This window comes from Schistocerca serialis, chromosome 2 (genome assembly GCF_023864345.2).
Source record: "Schistocerca serialis cubense isolate TAMUIC-IGC-003099 chromosome 2, iqSchSeri2.2, whole genome shotgun sequence".
Classification (NCBI taxonomy): Eukaryota; Metazoa; Arthropoda; class Insecta; order Orthoptera; family Acrididae; genus Schistocerca; species Schistocerca serialis.
In genome coordinates this window covers 520,886,723-520,914,099 of record NC_064639.1, presented here as the reverse complement: position 1 = coordinate 520,914,099, position 27,377 = coordinate 520,886,723, and the positions used below count along the sequence as shown (strand labels likewise).

The 27,377-nt window shown below is 41.0% G+C and overlaps 1 protein-coding gene across 1 annotated transcript in view; it reads right to left on the bottom strand.

Moving 5' to 3' along the window:
• Positions 1-27,377, bottom strand: part of LOC126456170 (neuroligin-2-like) — a 351,902-nt gene that overhangs the window by 149,310 nt on the left and 175,215 nt on the right. Inside the window, exons 5-6 of the mRNA XM_050091924.1 lie at positions 24,845-24,997; positions 4,418-4,606 (exon numbers count right to left, since the gene is read on the bottom strand). Coding sequence (XP_049947881.1) covers positions 4,418-4,606; positions 24,845-24,997 — 342 coding nt within the window. The remainder of the gene's footprint in view (positions 1-4,417; positions 4,607-24,844; positions 24,998-27,377) is intronic.

Sequence of the window (27,377 nt, the reverse complement as noted above, 5' to 3'; positions counted from 1 at the left end):
CTTTCCACAACCTATTCTCTTCCTGCATGTCTCATGCTGCCAGAGGTGTTTATTCAGTCTCCTTAAGGTGATCACATTACTGCAACTGGCCACCGTATATTTTCCGAGCCTTAGCTGCGATACAGCCTATCCCAACAAATTTCTACTCGCGGGTGTATCAGTTTATTGACACAAATTGTGATTCATTGATGTTGTACTCAAATGGGAAACCATTTCTGCATTTTGTGAAGTACGAACTCTTGCATTTTTGTACAACTAAAGCGATTTTTCATCTTTTCACTGAGGGAGGTGGCGCAGTGGTTCACATACTGGACTCGCATCAGGGAGGGCGACAGTTCAAACCGGCGTCAGGCCACCGTGAGTTATTTTTTTCCGTTATTTACTTAAATCGCTTCAGACTAATGCCGGAATGGTTTCTTTGAAAGAGCATGGCAGACGTCCTTCCCATGTTTCCCTAATCTGATGGGACCCATGAACTGGCTGTTTGGTCCCTTCCCCCAAATCAACCAACCAACCATTTCGTCAAATTTAAAACACGTCAAGGACTGCCGAAGTACTCTGCAGCTGTTTCCAGATGTTACTTGGTTATTCATTAGAGCATTTTCGGTTTTAGAAGACGACTGCTCGAAAACTGCAAGACACACTGTATCAGCAGGCATCACAGTGGATGAAGCATCTCTCCGAGTTTAGATTCGTAATGAGTGCCGTGCCACTGATGTGGAGAACCATGAAAAGCACCTTCCACTGCTAATAAGACCGGGTTTCTATCACTTGGTTCAAATGGCTCTGAGCACTATGGGACTCAACTGCTGAGGTCATTAGTCCCCTAGAACTTAGAACTAGTTAAACCTAACTAACCTAAGGACATCACAAACATCCATGCCCGAGGCAGGATTCGAACCTGCGACCGTAGCGGTCTTGCGGTTCCAGACTGCAGCGCCTTTAACCGCACGGCCACTTCGGCCGGCATTCTATCACTTATGAGGCCCTTTTCCAGTGACTCTGAAAATTGTACTTTTTTGCGTTGTTTTTCTACAGCACAGTTCTCGGAGACACTTGAAAGTGGACGGATGTGACTGTGACTGGAGCAGCTTTATATTATTTGCGGAGTCAGTGTGTTTCAAACAGGGAGAAATTAACAGGTGTAGAGTACAACAGAAGGCATCATGCGTGTAACAATATAGAGACAGATCGTCGACACCTTATTGTCGCAACGAAGTAGTTCGCCCCTGCATGTAGGCAACTCACTGAACATGCTGCCAGAGCGGGCAACATCTCTCCTTTCTGGGCAATTCGAGTCACAGATTTCAATGATTTCCTGGCAAGTATTTATGTTTGCCGCGTCACAAACGGTGTCATCATTGAGCAAACGTAGTATAATTTGAAAACTAGGATGCTTCATCAAATGGCACGTGTCTGTTTTCTGTATGCTTTGCATCTTTCACGCAGTCGTCTTCTGAAACCCGAAACGTTCTTACGAATAATCCCTAAACCTTAGTATATGTGTGTACATCGTCTTTGAAACTTTTAAGGCAGGGCTGACCACGGTGTGGAAAACCGCACGTAATGCTACACGTGTGGGAGTTAGGTGTAGGTCAACGCTCGGCGTGTGTCGTATTTGCCTGGTCTTTCTCTGTAATACTGAGCGCAGTGCGATATTTCATTTATTATTACGGTGTGGTATTTTGCGGTCGCCACCACTCTCTGCCGTTCAGCAGAATCGTTGTGTCAGCGCTGATTGTCCTTCGCTATTGGTTCGTAGTACAATGGACGTTCACAGGTCCAGTTGCTATTTACACAAAAGGACGAAATCTGTCGATCTATTGGCACAAGGCTTTCAAAAAGAACGGAAACAACAAAAGAGAGAACTGTTAATTCTCTGTATTCACTATGCAGTCGCATAATTGACTATTACCAAAAATTTGCTATGACACGACATTATAATACCGTGGAGAAACAATTTAGAGATTTCGTTGAGATAAAAAGAGCAGAAAATTACAGCGATCGACAGACATGTATCGTTGTATTGTACATCAAAAAGCACTTTGCGCTATATTTGCAACCATGGAGCACACGAAGGGAAATTGTGCTAAATTTGAAGCCATGGAGCACGTTAAGAAATTGGTGGCATTATAGCAAATATTTCTGAAATAACATGCATTATTCCATTATCTGCTGGAACAGTTACCTATGGAGAGGAAGAGTTTGGAGACTTTATACACTACCGCAAATTAGTTGGTTAAGTCAAGGGGCATACCTGGAAAGATTTTTCCTTGTGAAACCCGTTATTCTTTAATTTATGAAGGAAAAGGGAGTGCAGGAACAAAAATTACGACATCCAGAACGGATTGCAGACCTAACACTTTATGTGAACTTTACTACACACTGCCCACGGTAAGACAGTGAAAGTTGAGAAAAAATTTATTTTTCAGTTGATACGGATGCATTTGGAAAAATGTTTCAAATGGTTCTGAGCACTATGGGACTCAACTTCTGAGGTCATTAGTCCCCTAGAACTTAGGAAGCCTGAAGAATTAATTGAAGCCTTCAAACAGCCGAAAAAAGAGTTTTCTAAATGTTTTGCGGACACAATCAATACAGTATCTGCTTTAAAGCTGTTTTCCGCACCGTTTCTCTTGAAAGCGCTGCTGTGCAACTGCCCAGGCTGTTTACATTTTTTCCTCAGTTAGAGTTCCACGTCTCCATAACTAGGTTACTAACGTGCTCCGTTTTGTGGTCAACATACGGGTGTGAAAGATTTTTTTCTTTTTTTTTTCTTTGTTACGAAACTAAATAAGTTACGCTTATGTGGCACCCTGAGAGTGAAACACTGAAATTTTTTATGTCCCTCTGTAACCCGGTAGTCTGTACCAGATAAAAATTAGGTCTTCATCAAGCCAAAAAGAATTACATGTTACTGCAGATGTGTTTTGTTTGTCGTCTGTTTTGTTGAGAAATGTGAAATAAAAAACCAAGTCGTAAGCAGAGCGACTGGATTTCCACTTAAACGCGACGTGTTTTTCAGTTTCCACTCTGGGCCCTCCGCGTACTCAGTGTGCCATGGTGAAGGAGGAAATCTGCAGCTAGGCTGAGTGCTTCGGCACTCATGTTCGCGAGCCGAAATCTTGGCCGCCCCTGCTCTAAGTTTACTGCTAAAATTGTCTGTCTGGTCCTTGTATTCGGCAGTAGCAGTCTATCTTTGAAATAAAACCAAATATATTGGATTTGGTGATATTTCAGGTGACTGATTTACTTGCATTGGGTCTTCTAGCATCTTCAGATGTATATTAAACACGAGGTGTATACATGCATAACTTTCCAGATTCCTACAGCTGTGCTGTATGCTGTGGGATAACGTAACTATATATGTGTATACACTAACAGTCAGGACGAAACAAGTTACAGGTGGGTCGGATGGTAAGTTGCACTTGTTACTAATGCCTTGTCAGCAGTAGTGTAAGGATAAGCAGATCGTATATGTTCCAAATAATCATCTGGAAAGTGTGGAATGTGCACCTATAGCGGTGGGCAGCAACGACAGAAGCAGCATAGTTATGTACTAAGTGATGGTCAGACTGAGGGTGAAGGTTGACAGTAATCGAGACGTAAAAGCAGGTGTCCGTACCAGCGACTTGTGTTATGTCGTAAGTTAACTTCAGTGCAGATAATGACAGATGAGCGAGTACATGCCCAGTTGTCACCAGCAGTAAACTGTGTGTGTGTGTGTGTGTGTGTGTGTGTGTGTGTGTGTGTGTGTGAGAGAGAGAGAGAGAGAGAGTGTGTGTGCGTGTGTGTGTATACTTAGCATGGCTCACCTACAAAGAGGGAGAGATGAGCAGTTACTAACAGGTTTTGTTCCTTTTCACCACAACACTAGGCTCACAACCATTTTAAAATGGCCTTTCAAATGTGTGTGAAATCTTACGGGACTCAACTGCTAAGGTCATCAGTCCCGAAGCTTACACACTACTTAATATAAATTATCCTAAGGACAAACACACACATCCATGCCCGAGGGAGGACTCGAACCTCTGCTGGGACCAGCCGCACAGTCCATGACAGTAGCGCCTGAAACCGCTCGGCTAATCCAGTGCGTCCGAAAATGGCCTTGGTGGCTGAACCCTGAAAACATAATTGAAACTCACGCTGTTATATTATTTCAGGTAATGACTGCAGATACGGGCACTGAACTATCATTATGCACATGATGGACTGGTAAATAATTTATGCCCTGTCACAGCTCGAGTGTCGGCAGCTGCTGCAGCAGGTGTTGTGTGTGTAGTAAGAGTGGTTCAGCTAGGGTCATCAGCACAGATAGGCATTGACACCTGGCAGATGGCAGCAGCAGCAGCACCACCACCACCACCACCACGTAGTGTGAATACTAAGAGGGGCTCGGCTAGACGGAGGTACTGACCCCTGGCGGCAGGCAGCAGTAGCAGCAGGTGGGCGAGCGCGGCGCCCGTGTCGTGCGCCAGCAGCGTGACGCGCTGCGGGTCACCGCCGAAGGCCGCCACGTTGAGCCGCAGCCACGTCAGCAGAGACACGGCGTCCTGCAGCGCCAGGTCCCCCGCCGCGTTCGGCCCGCTGCGCGTCCTCAGGAAACCTGCGGCCACCACAAACCACGCTCTACTTCCAGCTCTTATCTCCATCTCCACCATTTTACCTGCACTATAAGTAGAGAAACTACGAATTCACATACACTACGGATGACAGAGTCAACATTATTAAAACAATAGACCTACTAGATGTCATAGTATAAAGTACAGGGTCCGCATGATGGAGGTACGCCCAGAGGATGGTGGTGAAACCGACAATAGCTTTGAAGTTTCCTTCATAATATGAATGCACCGTGCAATGATAATTTGTATTTCGCGGTGTCAGCCCTGGTAATACCTTCTATAGTTTGTCTTTCATTTTTAGTAACGGATTTTATGTGTTGTAGAAACTTGTTTTTCTCGTCTAGAAAGAAGTTCCATATTGCTGTAAACAGTCCTGCATTTTATAGTGATTCCGTCAAGCCTCAGTGACGGATTTCAGAGCCAACAAGGTTTTCTCTTCAGAAGTACACATGTCGTTTTATGAACAGCTATATTTGTATCCGGTGCTACACCGCTGCATGCGAACAAGCCGGTCAGTCGTCTCTTCCTCATGCCTCTTCCTGGAGTCCACAGAGACAACTACTGGGATATCATTCGTGTACGCAACGTCACTTTCAAAATTATCTGCTCAGTCTAACACATATAATCGGGGTTCAATACTAAGGAGCCACTTATGGAGTCTTGGGGAAGAACTTGGTAATCTCTGCCTCGCAGTCCCACCGACAGTACATCTCCTACAATAATGGTCAAAGCCCTTGTTGAGACTTTAGGGGGCCCAAAATCTCAGAGGCGTGCAAAGATTATCGAATGTCCCACAGATGCTAATCATCAGCAAAATCGAATATTTCGAAGTCAAAATATTTTATATTTTCAAGAACTGGCTCTGAGCACTATGGGACTTAACTTCTGAGGTTATCAGTCCCCTAGAACTTAAAACTGCTTAAACCTAACTAACCTAAGGACATCACAGACATCCATGCCCGAGACAGGATTCGAACATACGAGCGGTCCCGCGGTTACAGCGTGTAGCGCCTAGAACCGCTCCGCCCCTTCGGCCGTCTTTTCAATAACTCTATTAATCTTATCATCTATAAACTTTCCTCTTCTGAATCCATGCTGGCACTGGTTCACACCCAACACCGGCACCCGGTAAAAAAGTAGACCCTCCTGAACTTTGGCCAAAACGCTAAATAAGCAAATGGGTCTATAGCTTTTAGATCATGCCAGATATTAAGCGTTTCTCTTTTTAATCACCACTGTTTTATCTTTTTCCTAATCGCCGGGATCCTACCTACTCGCAACGCCTCGTTTGGTACTACTGTGAAATAAGTTATTATCAGTAGACCTGTGACACTGTCGGTGTTAATATTGTCATCACGAAATAGCGCTGTTACCTGGTATTCTCCCCTCCTTCCAGATTTTATTGAGCCATTCTCTCTGCGAACTGTAGACATGACAGGAGGCCCGCTAACAGTTTCATTGAAAAACTTATCCATTCAACAACTTATCCATATATCAGAATACAGATGACTTCTTTGAAAATTCTCCGAGAGTATTCTTTTAATTTCCTGAAGTAGTGATTTGTAGCTCACCTTAATTGCCCTGTATTCATGGCGCCTCGCAGCGCACTCTGATTACCTGAAATCCCGTTAATAACCACTTTTTTTACCCTTCACCTCAACGTGTAAATTTCTATGCACCCCTTGGGATTGTACCTTCGCTTTTCATGTTTTCATTAACGATATAAATGGCCTGTGTTCTTTGCACGAGTTCACTTAGTAACTGCATACCTAGGTCTACATGTACCAGAAGCGAATCCATCGGAAATACTATAGTGTAGACGACTAAGCCATTAGAACCAGTTGTACTGATTTCTAAATCAGTACTTTGCCACAGAGAGTATACTGCATTCGCATCTGTTGCCACAAGGAAACATGCAGCTTCTCCATACAGGGCTACCACCCTGAGTTCATATGCAAAAGGTTCCATGGAATTACAGTACTACATACATATGCTGGTTACAACCCATATGCCTGCCAGTCGTTCACTTATACTGTGAAGGTATGGTGTGCACATACGTTGTGGCATCTCAGTGACTGTGAATTTCCTACTTGTATTGACAGTGGCAGACATTGCTTCTACGTGGTTAGTAAGTGTTACCGTATCCGCAGGAAAATATGGAAGGATATTGTTTCTACAGTACGGTTCTTGAAAACAGACGGTTTAGAAACCCAACTTGTCGAATAGTTTTTGTGTTTCGGTCATAGCTTCTTTACTTTGCGCAGCATTAACCTGTTATTCTTGTATGCATATCGATTGTGAACAAAGCCCGCCGGGGGTTAAAGCATTTGCATCTACACGCTTTTACAAAATCCATACATAATGTCTCGATGTCGAATGACACAATTCTTCTCGTGAACATCCTCCGAAGGAGGTCGCTCAGTGGTTTAAACTCCGTTGGCAAAGTATTCAATCTCAAAAGAATGCTGTCTGATGTTTCGGGTATGGGATACATTATAGATTTCCTTTTAGAATGCCCGACTCTAATAACATGTTGATGAACAACTGTCAGCTCACTGCGATCCCTCAACGTACTTAACTAGACATTAACTTCTAAACTGTAAAAAACTTGTCGGTTTATAGCTGAATGTCATTTTAGTAGGTCTTGAAATGCTAGAAACATTTTTTGTAATAGATTCGAAGATCTGATTTCTCTATACTTCAGTGTTTTGCGGTTCTTAAACTCACCAGTATTACCTCGGTCGCCACACTCCACTCCACGCGAAAATAGGGGACGATCGCCAGGTGATACCGAAGCTGCATGTGCGTGTGCTGCAACTGCAAGTGCGGTAATGATGTCATCACGATCTTCACCTTCAAACACGTTGGCAGGAGAGCCTTGTAGATACGACATGAATTGCCCAGCTCACAAGTCTTGAAGGCTCCCTTCGCTGGCATTGCTGCAGCAGGAACATCTCTTCCGTCAGCAGGTCAGGTCCCACAGATTCATAAGCGGAAGCAAGTGTTCCCCACATGATCTCTCCCAGAACGAAGTTCAGGAACTTCATCTGGATTGATTCTGAGCGTCTGAGAAAACGCATTGTTATTCTGGAGCAGGTCATTACGAGTCGTACCGACTGTAGTTAAGCTACTTAAATGTTCAGCTTCACTAGTGCAAAAGTAGTGTACCTCGAGTTCACCTCTCATACAAAACACTGTCGCTGAATCATTAACCATTTGAAATAGCATCTTCTAAGTTCATCTGTAACGGTTACCTTTTATCTCTTCTGTAATATCACGCCATCTATGAAATTCATGAAGCCAAGGTGCTGCTCTTTAATAAATTTTGTACTGATTGGTGCTGTGTTGTCGTCAAAAAGTGACATTTTTCTCTCTGGCAGTATAATGCCAATCATCTGGTGCGAGGCTATGAAACGGGCTGCCGTTGGCTGTAAGCTTAATTTGCCACTTTCATTTCGTGTGCAACGCCCATTTTATCACTTGATTCGAATAGGTCTCACATGTAGTTGAGAACTCCGCATTTACTTGTATTTTTAGACGTGGCTAATATTCTACCCTAGTCATTCCAGGTCCTAACAGCATTTCATAAGTTGCACAATCTTTCCCAGGTGACTCTGCTTTTCCAGGCGCTGTTGTGACATCTCGCTGATGTTTGTGTATTCACACTTTTCGTGGCTCTCTCCTCCACTATGGGAGCAAATTGGCTCTCTACACTTACAGATCTTCTTGATGTGAACTAAGTCACAACATCCACAACATTTTGGCACTGCCACGTAATCATTCATTCCTTGAGCGTGGAAAGTAATATAAGGCTTTTACTTTTAGTGTAGAAACTTACATATACAGGAGTGACTTCCATTACGTAGCTAACATTGAACTTCACTCAGGTCCAGTTCTTTAGATTCCTCCTTTTGGCTTTTCGCAGACACGTTAAGGTCATATACATCCTCTAGTTGTTTGTCGTCCACATTATAGGGCACATTATACACAGTTATAAGAAGCTTCTGGTTCTACAGTGATTCACATTTAGTGCTCTGAATCTGATTGATTTCTCTTGAATCTTTCGGCTCATCATTATCCGTTTCTACTGTGACAACGTGGTTGGCTGTTCGGATAGATTTGATCCTAATTTCGGCTAACCTCAGGTATATTGTACTAGTATCTTCTTGACATATTTGACATCTTTGTTCTCAGTGGGTCTAATAAAAAGTGTGTTGATTTCTTGTGTAGTGATTTATGTACCATAGCTGTTGTACCGTCCTTAATTTTGGTTTTCGTGAAGATATGACAGCGGCATATTAAAAGATAGTCGTAGTCGCTTGCAGTTATCATGCTCTAGATGCTCAACAAAGGCTTTCAAAGCCCACAAACCTGTTTAGCAGATCTTTTGATGTAGTTCTTCATCTATTTGACTGAGCAACCTGGACTGAAACGTGTCCTATGTGATTTTCTGATCATTTCGCTTCTTGAAAGCATATTCAATGGTCGCTGAACATCCCGTGTTATGGTGGGGTCGTCGATGCGCTCGCGCTCACTTCTATACAAGGCATTGTCTACTGCCATGCGTCATTACGACAGAGAGGCAGACTGTTTCGGCTGCTTGCTTCTAGAAACTTCTCGATAAGAAGCTGTCGGCTGACGCCCCCAGAGTTATCCCGAGTGTGGCCGGCAGGGAACGCAGCTGGCGGGCAGTGGATCGTAGCGACACGCGATGTCCCAGCTGCTGCTGCTGACGCGCTGCGCGGCTAATGTGACGCGGTTGTTGGAGCTGCGGATCGCGACACATGCTCGACCATCTTCTGCTTCTCTACAAATGCGACGAGCGAACACACTTCCATACTTTAACTATGTTCTGTAGACATTTCACGAAGTCTATCGATCTAATCAGTATCTTACTGCACTAACAAACCATTTAGGTCTATGTGACCTCAAATCATGACTGTCACCAATAACTTATTCCCGAAGATATCAACAAGGAATCACTTCACACGACGAGCATTGTGGCAGCCATCCCGTCTATCTGGCAAGGATAACAAGTGCGAATCAGACTTATGGGAGGAAGCATGAATTATTGTATCAGTGGCTCCAATAAGACTACATCTCCATCTTTTTGATTACTTTGCTATTCGCAATTACGTGCCTGGCATAGAATTTATCGAACAACGTTCACGCTACTTCTCCACCGTTCCTATCACGAACACTTAAATATTTTCGTGTGAGCTCTTATTTCTCTCATTTTACCTTGATGATCATCTCTCCTTACTTAGGTGGGCACCAACAAAATATTTTCACACAGTGAGGAGAATGTTGGAGATTGAAATTATATGAGGATGTCTTGCCGCATCGAAAGACGCCTCTGTTTTAAAAACTGCCAATGATATTCGTTCATGGTATCTGTGCCATTGTGCTCCCTCCTTCGCGGTAACACGAAACAAGCTGTCTTCTTTGCCCTCTGTCAATCGTTCCTGATGCGGATCCCACATTCCACAGAAATACTCAGAACAGAGTGGACAAGCGTAGTGTAAGCAGTCCCTTTTGTAAAATCGTTATATTTTATGAGCGTTGTGCCAATAAATCGGAGTGTTTGGTTTGCTTTCCCCACAACATTACCTACGTGACCGTTCGTATTGCTACCAACTTAATGATAACACTGTCATGTCAGGTCACCACTCATATACTGAGCCTTCTAAGTATAGGCAACACCGTCTGTCAGTTATGTAAAAGGGAAAATCCCTAGAACCTTTCTCTTTCCAGAAAGAATTAGATTAGAGAAGTTACATATACAAAAGCTTCCTTTAAACAGTATGTTTCTCTGATGTAAATGTCAGCCGAAGAATCCTTTGTGATATTTGTCAAAAACACATTTCTTCTGTGTTCACCAACTAAACTGAGGTTGATGTGGAACCATATTGAGGGAGTAGGTGGGTTTATTAATTTGATAAGCTATGTAAACGTCTGTTATCGTTGATGATAACCTCTACGACAAGTACCTGCCAAGAAAGCATATAAGTTGAATTAACAAAACATTTTACAATGTTGTGTGATTAAATTCCAAGTTCATTCCGCGTTTAAAAACCATTACTGTCTATAAAGTACCTTACCAGTAGGAAATAACTCATGTGTAAAAATACAGACTCCTTGTTTTATACAATAATTAGATGACACTTCAAGTAAGTCCATTCCAGTGGCAAAAATAAAAGTTTATTCCATGAAATTGAAATTAATATTGAGTTCAGGAGAAAGTTAAGGAATCTTCTGCGCACAATTAGCAATAAATTTGTAATTGCAGATATTCTGAATTGACGTGTTTGGATAACCGTAGATTCTTGATTTTCACAGAGCAACGTATTCGTTCGTAGTTCGGCGGCTTTTGGAAGGATTTACAAAAATTGACGTAGTGTGAGTAGGACTCGTTCACTGGCGGTTCCGTGCAAACTTCATTTGTTCTTCTATCTTGGGAATCGAGAGTCTCAACAATTTTTGTCTGTTTTCGATGTGGATATTGGCAAAATATCGGTCCGGAAATTCCAAATCGGGATCATAACCTCTACAGTAGATCCTCAGACTGGCAGGGACATACAAAAAGAAGCGAACATTTTATGTTTGCATACAGTAATAATATTCGTCTATTATGCTTTTGACTGACGACGAATGCGACGTATGTTGTAATGGCAGAAAGATATTTTTGATGTAAATACAATTTAATAATTTTCATATTATTTTACTTTACTTGTACTGTGAAACTGCGCTTCTTAAAAATTTCATGATTCTACATCAACGGTAAGTACCGAACAGGTTTGAGTGAGTTTGCTAGTATCAAAATGTCTGCCATTAGTGGCCGAAGCTTTTGACTGCAATGATATTGAAGATTAACTTTTTTACACAGCCAGGATACAAATCTGAATTTAGTACGCCAACCTATTCACGAGAAAAATTGACCTTAATCGATGGACAGGTAAAAAGAGAGAGTGATAAAAAAGACCCAAAACTCTGTTCGTGTTATATCACTATACATTAAAAATTTCTGGATTTTCTTCCCTTTACGAGTAGTGTAAACCTTTCCTCTTGCTGAATTTCATGATTTAGGTCAACAGGGTACCTACAGGAGTTGGTTTACGAGGTCCAAACTTTGAGACACAATTGAACGAATCATAAGATCGAATTGACTCAGAAGCTTAAGTGTTTCAGACCTCCAAGACCATAGAATGTGACGTAATTTTGAACTTTATATACCAATTTGCTTCAGAGAAAAATGGGTTTTAACAGACGAACAGACAGTCAGGTGCATTAAAAATGATGAAAAATAAGTTATCTTGTGCTATGGATACAGATAAACTATTTTCGAATTTCTTTCCTTTACTTATACTATGAAACTGTGCGTCTTTGCTAATTTCATGATTCGAGGTCAACTGGAAGTTTGATGAACGAGTTTTCGAGCTTCAGAATATCTGACAGAAATGGCGGTATATTATTATTAAATTAACTTAGAAGCTAAAAATTTATACAGTGCTAAGGGACCGTAGTCATTAGTATGTGACGCAAATTCGAGCTTGATGGATCTCCCAGTTCCTGTGAAAATTGGTTCTTTACAGTAGGGCAGATATACACCCTGAAACTAGCTTGACTTATTTTCTGATAATGAAAAAGGATATGTTTTCTGTTAGAATAGAACTATTGTTATGTGTATGATTCTTGTTTTTTCTGTGGAAGCCGATGTAGGCCGCAGTTCTTATGTCGGACATTCGTGAAGTATTTTTGCATCGTTTACCATTTCCTCTCCAAGCAAACTCTGAGGCTTTACCTCTTCAACATGTCCGCGGCCATTTTCCTGTCTAACTGTTGGTGTAGTCCTTCCTGTTGGAGATAAATGTCTATAATATGTAAGTCACTTCAAGCAGATAGTAAAAGAAAACTTCTTCTGAGACGGTTAGCGTCACAAATGTTGCTCTTTTTAATGTGAAAAGAAGATATACTGTTAACATTCCCAGGAGGAATGCTCTGCTGATGATACTTTTCTATTTGCCGACAGGTATCTCTAGCAAAGTAGCTTCTAAAATGCGTATTTGAAAATAGGTCTTAGGCTACATTACATTTCACATTGATGCTGAAGTTAACAATGTTTACATGTGATAGAAAGATAACAGATATATGCAGAGGTGTTGTTCTATGATCACGGGTTATAAACTACAGACAATTTGTAAATGAGCTATTCAGCAATAAAACGCTCCCAAGTGTTTGGAATTAACATAGGAACACTTAAACGATAATTAAGAAGAACTGACTGCCAAGCTAGACCGTCACATAGTGGGGGCCTGAGAACTTCAACAGACGTGAAACTAGAAGAAGCATTGCACTTATGGTTCTAGCAGAGTAGGAGGAGTTCCTGTTTAAGGTCCAATTTTAGTAGAGAAAGTAGGAGAGGTCCATGGAATCCTGAAAACTGAAGAAAGACTGAAGGATTCGTTAGAATGAGTGACTCAATTTAACCATTGCTAGGGGTTCCAGAAATTAAACTTGAGAAAGAGGAAGATGCAGCTAGCGATAGAACAAAGCAGATGCTGATGACGCTACTGGAAGATCATCTCCAAAGAGACTTCAGCCCCTCAAACTGAAAGGCGCGCAAGCAGACGTAAACCTAATAGAGAACAGCTGTCTGTGCTTTGTTGCATTAATTCAACAGGTGGTTACAGACTGAACCTATTCCTTATCGGTAAAGTGAAGAAATTAAACGCATTCAAAAGAGTAATAAATTTACCACATTATTGAAAGGATCAGGAAGGAGCCTGGGTAGACAGTGCTATCTTCAGACACTAGTTCCGAACTATTGTTGTTTCCGCTGTGTTTGCGTATTTGGAGGGAAAAGGTTTACTGGGTGGCGAACTGTGTCATCCTGAGAATACGTGCTTCTTTCGGGTGATGGAGTAATTGTTACTAGATATCTCCCACCTGCCACACCACGCATACTGTCAATGGACGTTCTGTAGTACATTCTTTCAGTACTGTTGATTATCAGGCAAACGGCATATGTAAGTTACCGTTTGCTTACCAAATTGTTTATAGGTTCTTTAATAAGATGTCATCCGTCATCATGTGGCTAACTTTCACGTGTGAGTGATGGCTTGTCAACTTCTTTATACATTTCCACACGTCAAACATTTTGTGAGTCCTGTCCACATTTTCATATAATTCCCACTACTGAATTCTTTTTTTTTCTGTTTAATGTTGACAGTTTGTTCCTCTACTGTAAATCACATAATTTGTTTGCATCACAATTCTCTTATGTTTGTGAATGCTAATCTCTCATCTGACACCGCTTTAGAGCACACCAGATTCAATCAAAATTAAGGAGGAAATTTTTTCTATATCTAGAAAACGTTCCATTAACACAATATTATCACGGTTTATACGACAATAGTTAGTTTTTTTTACATTTTTTCTTTGTGTTTGTCGATTCTAGTCCGTCGAAAACCTTAATATATAGTAGCGATTGAAACATATCCCAATGCGCTATTTTGACAGTTCCAGTATTGCTTTGTTGTTATTCCTACTTGTTTATTTAAGTATTTAGCGTCACCGAAAAATACTTGGACGCAACTGACAAACTCCAAATGGTTAATTTTAAAATCGTCTCAGTGGTTTCCATTAAAGATATCGAAATACTTTCAGCGCTACATTTGTTGTTAGTAAGTTTATATGATGAGGTTAATAACTTGTTACTAATTCTGTCTGTAGAAACACTTCACTAACTGCCAGATAGTCAAATTGAGTCTGTCTTCTCGAATGCAGACCCAGTTCTTTGGTAGTACATTAAAAAGTCTTTTTGTTTGTTAACAGCAGTTAATTGAACATATGTACTGAGTAACTTAAAAGAAACACACTTTATGGGACACCTTGACAGGTACATATACTGAGGTTACTTTTCCGTTTTCTAAGTCATTTCATTGTAGGGAGGATTCTTTAGCTTGTTGGCCAAGAAGAATCGTATTCCATTATTTATTGTCAGAAAAAACAAATCGAAAGTTTCGTCTCTCATGCTGAGCGGTAGGAGTCACACTATAGTGGCCAACCAATTTTCTAAAACTATTATCACCTAACACCTTCGTGAATTTGTAGTAACCATTTATTAAAATTTATAATTATTTTTGTAACTATACTCCTTCTTTTCTCTTTTTTAATTTGCTGTAAGAGTCATCAATGTATTTCTATTTTCATTCGTTATAATGGAGGCAAATTCTTAAATTTTATTTTCACAGATGGAGCATTCAAGTTATGCAAATTACGTATGTCTGTTAGTTTTTCACTGGCTTTTAAAATAGGTAAATATGGATTGCAATTTACGATTCGTAAAGTACACTAAGGTTGTTTATTACACTCTTTCAATGCTTGTATTCTCTCATATATGTTGAAAAGTTTTACATTAGCTTTGGTTCTAAATCTTAGTTTGTATTAATTATTTTTATTTTATTTTACAGTGTTTCAATGTACTCGTTCGTGACCGTATAAATTTTTTCCCACAGAATAGTTCTATTTCACGTTATTTTTCTACCAACTTCCGCAAACTGCACTTTCTGGAACCAGATAAATGTGGGTTCAAAGTATTTTCTTTTTATTTGTGTTTTTAATATCACACGTGTATAATTTCTGGTGCTGTTGAATTCTTTTGGTTCCCACTTCGACTTGAAGATGATCTGCAGCGCAGATGGTAACCACTAGTGTGTTATAAAATTTGTGATCCAGACGATGTTTGTTTCTTTATTGTTTCAGTGGAAATTTTTAGTTTAAATTAATGGTTTATTTTAATGTACCTCTTCTCACACACACAATAGATTTTACTGATAGTATTACGCTACGCTGAGCTACCGAGTCTCAGCTGCTATAATTCACCATTGGATTCAGAATAACTGGAGGAGCTCTTTACATTTCATCTTCTATCTGTGAGAAATAATAAAATTTTGTTCCAAGCATGTCTTCTATACCTGCTGAAGAAACATCTCCGGAGAGTTTTGTTGTATGCTGTTTGTAACAATAACACATTTAATGGCGGAAATTGGCGGTTTTCTGAACACTGAAAACACTACCGGTAGGTACAACTATAGCAGAACTTCTTACTGGTTTTTCTTTTCAATATACAAAAAGGAAGGCTTACGCTGTAGGGAACATGAAGGTTGTTCAACACCTCAGAATGATTCGCTTGTTTCATGAATAGATATTCACTACCGGATATGGTCGGATCTTCGAGTTACCCACTACACAACAATCGGATTATAAAAGGCCACGTTCCGGCTTTGGGGCCATCATTGGACCTAATAAATTAAAAATTACGAATAAAATATATGAAAAGGTTCATAAATTAACAGATGACGGATTAAGTGTGTAAATAAAGTGAGCAAGTTACCTAATGGTCACAATGGCTGAGAATGCCAGTTTAAAATAAAAGTATACAATTATTGGCATTGCTTTCTCCATCTACAACGTCCATAATAAACTGTTTAACTTATCAAATGTTCATTCTATTAACCAGCTAAAAGACGCACCAAAGCACAAATTAAAAATCGTGCAAGCAGTAAATCAGGAAACCAAAATATGGTTTTTACTAGCTCCACTGTTGCTGATTTTTAATCCATTGACTTACTAATGTTTTTCTCTATAATCTACCCTATATTTGCTATTTAAATTTCGTTTTACACACTTTTCTGAAAATTATAAAATTTTTATAGGAATTATTGACTTATTGAAGTGATAAGGAGAAAAGACAACACTATTTTAGATTTTTTTGTTTTTGTGATGTACCCGAAAAAGTACAAGCATATGCAACGCCACTAGATATTTCTCTCGCTCATACAGGTTGTAACTTTCCTTCTTCTTTACTTTACACAGTCTCTGGAGTATGTTTTCTTGATGGGACTGGGCTGTAGGGTTAAACCTTACAAAACCTGGAAACGATTTCTCATAACACCCAACACCGGTTAACATCTCGACTTCTCGGCTTTCCAGTGGTATATAACACGTTATGCCATGTATTAACAGGTACCAAAAACCCTAAGAAGTATTTATAGCTACTGTGCCCATCTCATAGCCGGGAATGTAATGACGGACTTGAAAATTGCGACTGGCTGTGAGCCAGCTGTCTAACCGAGCGGGTTAAGTACTCACTCCCTACTCTATGTATGTGCACCGAGTGAGGTCGCGCCGTGATTAGTGCACTGGATTCGCATTCGGCAGGACGACGATTCAAATTCTCGTCCGACCAACCAGATTTATATTGTCCGTGATTTCCCTAAATCGCTCTGGACAAATACCGGGGTTGTTCTTTTAAAACGGGACGATCGATTTCCTTCCGAATCATTGAAACAATCCGAGCTCGTGCTCCGTCACTAATGAGCTCGATGTGGACTGGACGTTTAACCCTAATGTTTCCTCCTTCCTCCCTCGAATATACTTTTAAGTTTGACTGCTTTACCCCCGCACTTAATAGAACCATTATTCCTTTATGGATGTATTGATATGTTTTTTTTTTAAATTTCCTCGTTCTTTTCACCTGACGATAAGTGCAAAGTCGAAACCCGTACTTTTAATAAAGTAGCATTTGACCAAGGCATTGATTTCTACAATGTCATCTGATATAATACCCTCAGATCTAATCTGCAGGTCCAAACGGTCCCACTTCGCCAATTAGCTGCGTTATAACGTGAATACGTTGTCATAATTATGTCCCTTAGAGCACTTGTTACAGCTGCACAGTTTTTGCCCAATAACTTTAGCAGGTAAGGCTTGGTATTAAAAGTGGAGGTAATGAAGGTATTTCACATCTAGTGTCAAAAGTCTAAATAGATTTGCAGTGGTGAAAGTAATATTTCAAATATGTGTGAAATCTTATGCGACTTAACTGCTAAGGTCATCAGTCCCTAAGCGTACACTCTACTTAACCTAAATTATCCTAAGGACAGACACACATACCCAAGCCCGAGGGAGGGCACGACCCTCCGCCGGGACCAGCCGCACAGTCCATGACTGCAGCGCCCTAGATCGCTCGGCTAATACCGCCCGGTAAAGTAATATTTGTGAATCAACACGGATCACATTTTTTGTCATTCTGTAACCCAGTACTGCATGAAGTGGTGAATCAAGCTTCACAAAGTCTTCTGTTTCACTCAGATCTATAAGCTACAATGTTAAATAAACTAGATACGAAGAATCTAGCTTCAGTCTTAACTTGGTTTCCTTTTTAAGGAAAACACTTCGACTTCTTATTTCGTGACTGTTACCACGAATCAGCTATCTTAGACATTCGATGAAAGAGACCCACGTTCTAAATTTTCATAACTCCTTAACAAGATTTGAGTGAAGCTTTGTGCTTCAGTGTTGCTATTTTCCTTTTCATTCCTTTCTTAGGAACTATTAATCCAAAAATATTTTGTTTTAGTATAACGATGCATTATCACTGTTAAACAGTCTTACAGCCTGCATGTTTAAAATCCCTTCGTTACAGATGCACGTCTCGGGTTTCCTGGCTGTCTGGCATGGAGTCACATCTTTCATGCGTGGAGAAGATATGTTCGTCAGATTGAGCAAAACTGTAGATGTTTCCCGAAGAAAGACTCTCCTAGGTGGAGAAATCAGTGTACATATTACTGGCTACGAACGTTTTAAACTCTATAGTTTGCATGGACCTCAGCCTCGAAACAAACAAATCACCATAATACCTATGCAATCATTGACATCTTCGAAGGTCTGAAATTAGTAAGGAGCAAAAGAATCTAGGTTTCAACGTCTCGTTGACGATAAAACTATTGAACATGGAAGCATATATGCAGAGTCATTTTCGAAAGATATAAATCTACATCCACCTGATTACCCTACAAGCCGCTGTTCCGGGCATTCTTTTCTATTCTATTAGCATACTGGACGAGGAACAATAACTATGTACATCACTCTGTGCGCGCTTTAATGTCAGTTATCTCTTTTTCATTATGTCTAAACATACCGAAAAGTGTGTCCCAAGATCTACGTCGCTTTTTTCGAGTTATTCCCATTTTTGTTCCCCCAGAATTTCTGTTACTCTTACGATCTTAACAGCGCGTCCCTCAGCTTGTTCCTTACCCGCTGCTATGTCGCCCGTGATCTACGGCTGGGCCGGCCGCGCTGGTCTCGTGGTTCTAGGCGCGCAGTCCGGAACCGCGTGACCGCTACGGTCGCTGGTTCGAATCCTGCCTCGGGCATGGATGTGTGTGATGTCCTTAGGTTAGTTAGGTTTAAGTAGTTCTAAGTTCTAGGGGACTGATGACCACAGCTGTTAAGTTCCATAGTGCTCAGAGCCATTTGAACCATTTGAACCATCTACGGCTAGCGTCTGTGATTAAAAATCAAAACGTCTTCGGTCCCGTATCATCACTTAAATTTTGAATGAGTTCGTTAGCCGTGATTGCCGAAGAATTCCAACATTGAAAGTCATTCCTCATTCAGCCATCTGCCTTGTCAAAAAGGGTGGAAAAGCGGACATAGCTTCAGGACACTCTCTCATCCCTAGGGTGGGAAACAACCCCTAAAGGAGGAAAATTAGGAACTATCAACGGCATGAGTAATGAAACCTATGCATTAAAGACACATAATGTGTCTCCACAGAACACGTGGCATGTAATTGAAAAAGTGTCATGATGATCTCTCCACTGGCAAAAGATTTACGAATAGTCCCCAGATGGGATCACCGGGATGGCACTGCCAAGGGAAAGGTGACCACGAGAAAAGTGTTGAATAACCTACGAAGATAACGTTCTACGAGTCGGGGAGTGGACTGTCAGAAGCTTGAACGTGGCAGGGAAGCTACACGATATGAAAAGAGAAATGCATAGGCTCAGATTAGACCCAGTGAGGAACAGTCAAGGGAAATGGAAAGGACACAAGGATTTCGGGTCTGATGAGTACAGAGTAACATCAACAGCTGCAGAAAAAGGTATAACGGCAGTTAGACTTGCTTTCAGTATTAAGGTAGAGCAGGAAGTGAGTTGCTTTGAACATAGTAGTGACAGGATGGTTCTTACCAGAGTCGACAAGAAACCAACACCGACAGGTGTAGTTCATGTATATATGCCGATGTAGTAAGCAGAAGATGAACAGTTACAGAAAGTCTATGAAAATACTGAACAGGAAATTCAGTTCATAAAGGGAGATGTAAATCTAATAGTCTTGGGGGTTAGGAATGTGGATGTAACTAATTACTAAAACAAAAGCTTACGTTAGGATATGGGGTTAGTACTAGGTATGAGAGACGAGAACAATTAATTGAGGTTTGTAACAAATTTCAGCTAGCAATAGTGATTACTCTGTTCAAGAAACACAAGAGGAAAAGGTATACTTGGAAAAGGCCGGGAAAACGGGAAGACTTCTGTTAAATTACATCATACTCAGTCAGTGTTTCGAAATCAAGTACTTGATTGTAAGGCATACACAGGAGCAGATGCAGATTCATATCACAATTTAGTAGTCATGAAGAGGGGGTTTAAGTTCAACGAACTAGTCAGGAAGAATCAGTGTGCAATGAACTGGGACGCGGAAGCACTAAGGAATGAAATGGTACACTTGTAGTTTCTGAGGCCGTAGATACAGCGATAAGAAATAGCTCTGTAGGCATTTCAGTTGAAGAGGAATGGACATCTCCAAAAAGGGCAGTCACAGAAGTTGAAATGAAAACCGTCGGTACAAACAAGATATATGTGAATAAACCGTGGGTGACAGAAATAATACTCCAGCAGATCAGTGAAAGAAGGAAGTATAAAAATTTCGGGGAAATTCTGGAATACAGAAACATAAGCCGCTTATGATGGAATACATAGAAGTGCAGGGAAGCTAAGGAGAAATGACCGTATAAAAATGCAAATAAATAGAAAACGAAATAATTGTTGGAAAGACAGGCTCAGCAAAAAGGAAAGTCAAAACAGCCTTCGCGGAAACTTAAAGCAAAGTCAGTCACAATAACAGTGCAATGGGAATACAACTGTGAAACGTAGAGGAAGGAGGATAGTTGGAAAGAATACACTGCAGGTTTCTTTGACTAGGAGAACTTATTTGATGATGTGATAGAAGAAGAAAAGGGAGTCGATATAGAAGAGATGAGAGATCCATTATTAGAATCAGAATTTAGAAGATCTCTGAAAGACTCAAAATGAAATGAGGCAGAAGGGATAGACAAAATTCCAATAGAATTTCTAAAATCATTGAAGTTGCAAGAAAATGGCTATGCACTCTGATTGTAGAATGTGTGTCTGGTGATATATCATCTGACTTCCCGAAAAAACATCGTCCATACAATTCCGAAGATTGCAAGAGCCGACAAGTTGTGATACTTATCGCACAATCAGTTTATTAGCTCATAGATCCAAGTTGCTGACAAGAGTAGCATACAGAAGAATGGAAACGAAGACTGAGAAATTATTAGATGACGATCAGTTCTTCTTTAGGAAAGGTAAAGGCACGAGGGAGGCAAATCTGACTTAGCCACTGATAAAGGAAGAGAGACTAAAGAAAAATCGTGAGACATTCATAGGATTTGTCGACCTGTCAAAAGCGTTCGAAAGTGTAATATGGAGTAATATGTTAAAAATTGTTATACAAATAGCACAATATAGGGATAGACCTATGATATACAACATGAAACTTCCTGGCAGATTAAAACTGTGTGCCGGACCGAGACTCAAACTCGGGACCTTTGCCTTTCGCAGGAAAGTGCTGTACCAACTGAGCTACCCAAGCACGATTCACACCCCGTCCTCACAGCTTTACTTCCAGCGGTACCTCGTCTCCTATATTCCAAACTTTACAGAAGCTCTCCGCAGGACAATTTTAATCTACCAGGAAGTTTCATATCAGCGCACACTCCGCTGCAGAATGAAAATCTCATTCTGGATATACAACATGTACAACAAGCAAGAGGGAAGAATAAGAGTTGAAGACGAAGTAAAAATTGCAGGGATTAAAAAGGATGTAAGACATTTGTTCAATCTATAAATCGAAGACTCAATGACGAATATAAAAGGAAGTTAATTAAAATTCTAGGCGAAAGATATCAATGACATTATGTGCTGTGACAATGCTATCATCTGTGAAGCTGAAGAAGAATCACCGCAACCGTTGAATGGAATAAACAGTCCAATGAACACAAAATATGGTTTGAGAGCAAAGAAAGACGAAAGTAATGAGAAGTAGCAGAAATGAGAACAGTGAGAAACTTAACATCAGGATTGGTGATCACGAAGTAGATGAAGTTAAATAATACTGCAAACTAGGCAGCAAAATAACATACTGGAGACGGAGCAAGGAGGACATAGAAAGCAGGTTAGCACTTGCAAAAAGGGCATTCCTACTAGCAACAAACACAGACCACAGTTTCGGCAAGAAATTTCTGAGAATGTACGTTTGGAGCACAGAATTGTACGGTGGTGAAACATGGCTTGGGGAAAAAATCGGAAAATAAGAGGCCCGAAGCATTTGAGATGTGTTGCTACACAAAAATGTTGAAAATTTGGTGGTCTGACAAGGTAAAGAAAACGAGATTCTCTGCAGAATCGATGAGGAAAGGAATATATGGATAACACTGACAAGAAGGGAAGATACGACATCAGTTGAGACGTCAAGGACTAATTTCTCTGTTACTAGAGGGAGGTGTTGAGGGTAGAAATTGTAGAGGAAGACAGAGATTGGAACACGTCTAGCTAATAGCTGTGGAGGTAAGTTGGAAGTGCTACTCCTAGATGAAGAAGTTGGTAGGAGAGGAATTCGTGGCTGGCCGCATCAAACGAGTCAGAAGACTGATGACTAAAAAAAAAAAAAAAAAGTACAGTTTTCCATTCGTCAGACTTTTCGTGGTTATCCAATTTCTTCTCGGTTTTTGGTATCATCCGTGAACATACGATGCGATTCGCTCAAGAAGTTTTCGATAAACTTTTAAATCAGGTGCTGTGGGGGTCTTTGTCTTTATTAAGGCATCTTAAGGAGCCGACGTCCATCACAACAAGAAGTAAATTGTTTTTTCGTTCTTGAATTCCTTACGAAAGACGGATATACCTTAACCGATTTAGGGAATACAAAGGAAACCTAAATCTCGGTGATAGTCTGATGTTGCAACTGTTGGCCTCCCAAATGATTGTCACTGTCGTAACAATGATGCCACCTCACATAAAGCGTGATCAGAAATTAATTTTTTCGAAGACCGTACAGTTAAGAATTCGTATGCCAGTCATGTAAAATCACTTTGAGGATTGAGGCAGTTTCCTTCCGACGCACCACATTGGAATTACCCGTTTGACACATCTTTGTGTTTTGCTGCTTGAAGAAGATCGTAACTGCCAGCTTCAGATTCTCGTCCAATTGGAATCGTCGAACATTCAGCGCCTTGTTAGGGGCGACTGTGGGATAACTGCATGTGGACACATCAGGATTCTAGTGCGGGTCCTCGTGTGTCTCCCACTTGAGTTCGCGTAACTTCTGCGTTGTGATATTTGCAATATGGAAACGTGCATTATCACGAAGGGGCAGCATCCCTTGACACAGTTTTTCTGGACGTTTCGTGTTAAATGCACGCCATAATTTCACCAGCGTTGCGCAGTACCGTTCCACAGTAACAGAGAGAAGAGGTTAACTGAAATCAGTAAGCAATGCACGTCGGTAATCAGAGAACAAGGTGAGCAACACCTTTCCAGTAGATGAATTTGTTGTGACGAGGGGACGATGGGTGGCACCACTCCATCGTAGACCTTCTTGATTCTCCGTAAGCCAAGAAAGGAATAATGGCATGATAGTTCTGTTTCGACACATTTGGAAATAACTTCGCCATAGCTCCCGTTTTCACATACACTGCACGCACGTCGGAAAGACACTGATCGCTTGCCAATATTTAGGTGCTTATATTCTTGCATCGGTTTCGCGCTACTTCGTGTGTACACTTCAGCAACAACCTCAGACCGTAACTTTTTGATCGCTCCTTATACATTTTCGCAAAATGGTAATTTCAATGAGAAAAATCGACGTCGGTGTGCCGTACAACAGAGAAGATTTTGAGTCTGTTTAATTTATTGTATTCTCCCCGTTTTAATAGTACAATAGTTGTCATTTGTACTTAGTGTAGGGAAAAACAGCACACATAGTGAGAATACTTTAAACACGTTTTATATTGTGGCATAGGAACTTTTCCTTTCGTTCTAACAAATATGAGGAAATTCAAAATAAAATAATCCCATTCCCGCCTGCGGCGGCAGCCACTGGAATATTTCGTACTCAGCGGTAATGTTGGGGTAAGGTATAGTTAACAGTTGTCTCGAGAGCGAACCTCCCACGTACAGAAACATGAGATTTCCATTTATTTACGTTATCTCTGTTGTTGAGCATAACTTCGTTGCATAAGCCCTTAGGTAGGGAACTTACTTCATTTTGAAGTTTAATTACATGACGCGGTAAACTGATTTAATGGATCATGAGGTTTGAGAACAGCTCACATTTCGGTTCAGAATGAAACATTGATTTTGAGAATAGTTCCAAAGCTGCAAATGAGACATTTCTCTACAACATGTATTCTTCTAAGAACAAGTGCGCCAGATCTCCTTCCACACATTTCGATAATCCGATCTCTTTCTCCACCGCTAGTGACCTTGTATCCGGCAGCACTTTAAACCGTCTTCTTTCCATCCTCTTCTTCAAAAAGTATGAGTAATTCGAGGTATGCAAGGAAGCCTCAGTTAAGATTAGAATGTAGGAAAGAGGTACTGCCATGAAAGAATCCGTGAGGGGAGGATGTGTCGTGCCTGGACAGTTTTGTCAGTGGGAGCATTACGCGCGAATGGTAACGTTCAGTTTTCGAGTCCCGTTCTGGCAGACATTTGCTATCCGTCAAAAGCTGAAACGAAGTCATAGATTTATCCCACAAGGAATCCATTTTTTTACCGACTGGCGTTGCATCTGCACATATTTCTAACATTGAAAATATTTTAATAATTTTTATGAGAACACTGTCATATAAAATGTTATAAACGGACTTTTGTTGAAAATTATTAAAAATAACAAATTGAAAAGCGGGAAATAAATCGTAGCAGCTAAATTCTAGACCTCACAACTCAGATCTGGGAAACAGATTAATCTTATTGTTTCCATACTGAAAACATGGCTATGTCTCCTAAATTTCGTGTCGTAAAATCGTGATCACATTTTTGTAGTAAACTAGTAAACAGTGCGCTTACCGAGAATGCCGAGTCGGTAGTTGAAGGTGACGACGATGACGTGGCCGTAGCTGGCCAGAACGCTGCCGTCGTAAGGATTTCCAGAGTTCCATTCGAAGGACTCGCCGTGGATGTACACCACCACCGCATACGGAGCTTCCAGACCTCTGTTCCCTGCAAACATTACCGGCCGACAGTTAATCATTTAGCTGCGACAACTCTGTTTCGTATCTGCGTGTGTGTGTGTGTGTGTGTGTGTGTGTGTGTGTGTGGGTGGGTGGGTGGGTGGGTGGGTGGGTATGGGTGGGTGCGTGTGTGTGTTACAGACGTAACGACGACAATCGCGGTAAACCCTCGTCTAGTAAACCAACTTCAATATTGTCGTGAACATAGAACATGATGACACGAGAATACAAACAGTAGTCTCAAAGGATTATGTATCACTCAGAGAAAATTGAGCTGCACATTAAAAATTGGTGTCCTCTACACATCGACATTTCTTTACTACAAGAGGGTGACTTCACGGAAACCTTAGTTATAGACGGTCGCATTTTGGCTGTCCGGGAAACATTTCACCTGAAAAATCACCTCATCGTCGTCCTGGAAATGCCTGCCACGCAATAGTTTCTTTATCCGAGGAAACAGAAGAAGTCATTGGATACCGTGTCAGGAAAATCTTAGAAATCAATCCATTACGTGCTTACACGCAATGAATGTGCGATCCTGTATGGTCTGTCAATAGCTTAGTGGAGTCGCGCAGACCAGTCTGCTCAAGCGGCACTATAATCAAATGTCTACGTAGCCTTGATCTGGAAATGAGGTAACCAATCAGAATGGCCTCCCTCCCCACTCTAGTGTTCACAAAATGTTTGTGACAGATGTTCACGCATATTTCTCAATCGAATCTGTTATGTCGTTTAAAATGATTGCAGCATTCATATGCTTATTCGTTTGTCTACCTAGACATATCTTTCTTCAGGAAACGTTTACAGTTATGTGCAAAATGAGGAAGCGCAGAATTCTTCACAAACGACCGAGGCTGCTTCATGACAGGCAGTCTTGTAAGTGACGACGTGGAGGAATCGTAATGAAATTGTTACAGTGTTATCTTTTGCTGACTTGGTTCACCGTCCAGCAAGACAGGCAATACATAAGAAGGCATTTCCGTTAAAGAGCCACTTTTAATCTCAGTGGTACCACATACGCCCCCGTTGATAGGCAAGATCGTCTGCTCAGTCAACGATTGGAGCAGACGACTCAGTCGAGTTGCATGGAGGTTTTCTTCAGCCTACAGGAGCTGATGATTGAAACTCTTATCGTTTCACGTCGGTAAACAAAATCATCGGTTTCACAAGAACCACTGACAGAATATTAAGTAGGTCTACCATCCACACTAGAATCACACTCACACCTTCCGCTGCTGCTAACCGTCATCCACTGGTTAGTGGATTTTGATTCCCAAAATGTTGCGGTATTTCCTCCATCTGAGGAGTGCAGACTGAACGAAGCTCTCCACTATTTATCGCTTGGGGTACAAGAGAACCTGACGCTGGAATAGTCTGCCGAACAACTTATCGGATGGCTCTGTGCGACTTAAATGTATGGAAGCTATTTGGAAGACACGGTCCGATTGTCCACGAAATGGAGACCACAGCAAACATCAAAAATGCTTTATTTGCAACAAATAGCTACACCATCTAGGTACATCTCTACGGTCACCGCTTCGACTGAGGTGTTTCTCGTAGCATTGCCCCAACTAGCCAATACCCTGATCGTAGAATGGCGCTGCCTGTGCTTTCTGGCAATTCGCTATGCTTTTAACCTGTGACAAAATGTTTTCTTCTAGCCAGTCGATTCACGTGAGCAGAGATGAAATTCAGAGGCTGTGTGGTGGATGATCAGACATTTCCCATCGACAACAGTGCAGGAACGTCCTCAATGCCTCTGCAGTGTACGGCCAAGTATTTTATGGTCATGAGGAAGGAAATCCACGCAAGGTACGTTGTGTGGGCTGCATAATTCAGGCGAAATCTCTCGCTGGCAGTTATTCTTGGTGAAAGACACTATTTTCTAGGCATCTTTAAGTTCTCACTGTCCAATCAGAATTGTAAAGACCGACGTGCCCAACTCATTTATGCAAAGCTTCTTTGGATTTTCGCTGTGGTTTCCATTTCGTGACCGATCAGACCTTATTTTCCGAACAGCCGTCGTATTTCAGATTTGAGAGCCCTATTTCGCAGGGCACTTCTGTATGCTGTATCACAGCAATAAATCCAATATATCTCGTGCTGAGTTACAGGCAACGTTTGAAGAAGAGAAAGAAAAGTTTTCTAATACATTCGCACATGCGAACTGCACACCAACTGTGAGGTCATTCGTGTAAGTCGGTGAAATATATACGATGTCCAGTATTTTACAGTACATTAACGTGTATTAAGACGACTGAAACTACAAATACAATTCGAACAACAAAATTGACTGCAGACTGCCCAACGCTCCTAGTGACTCGTATCTAGAGTAAGAAATACTGTGCTTTTCCTATTCTTATCTCTGC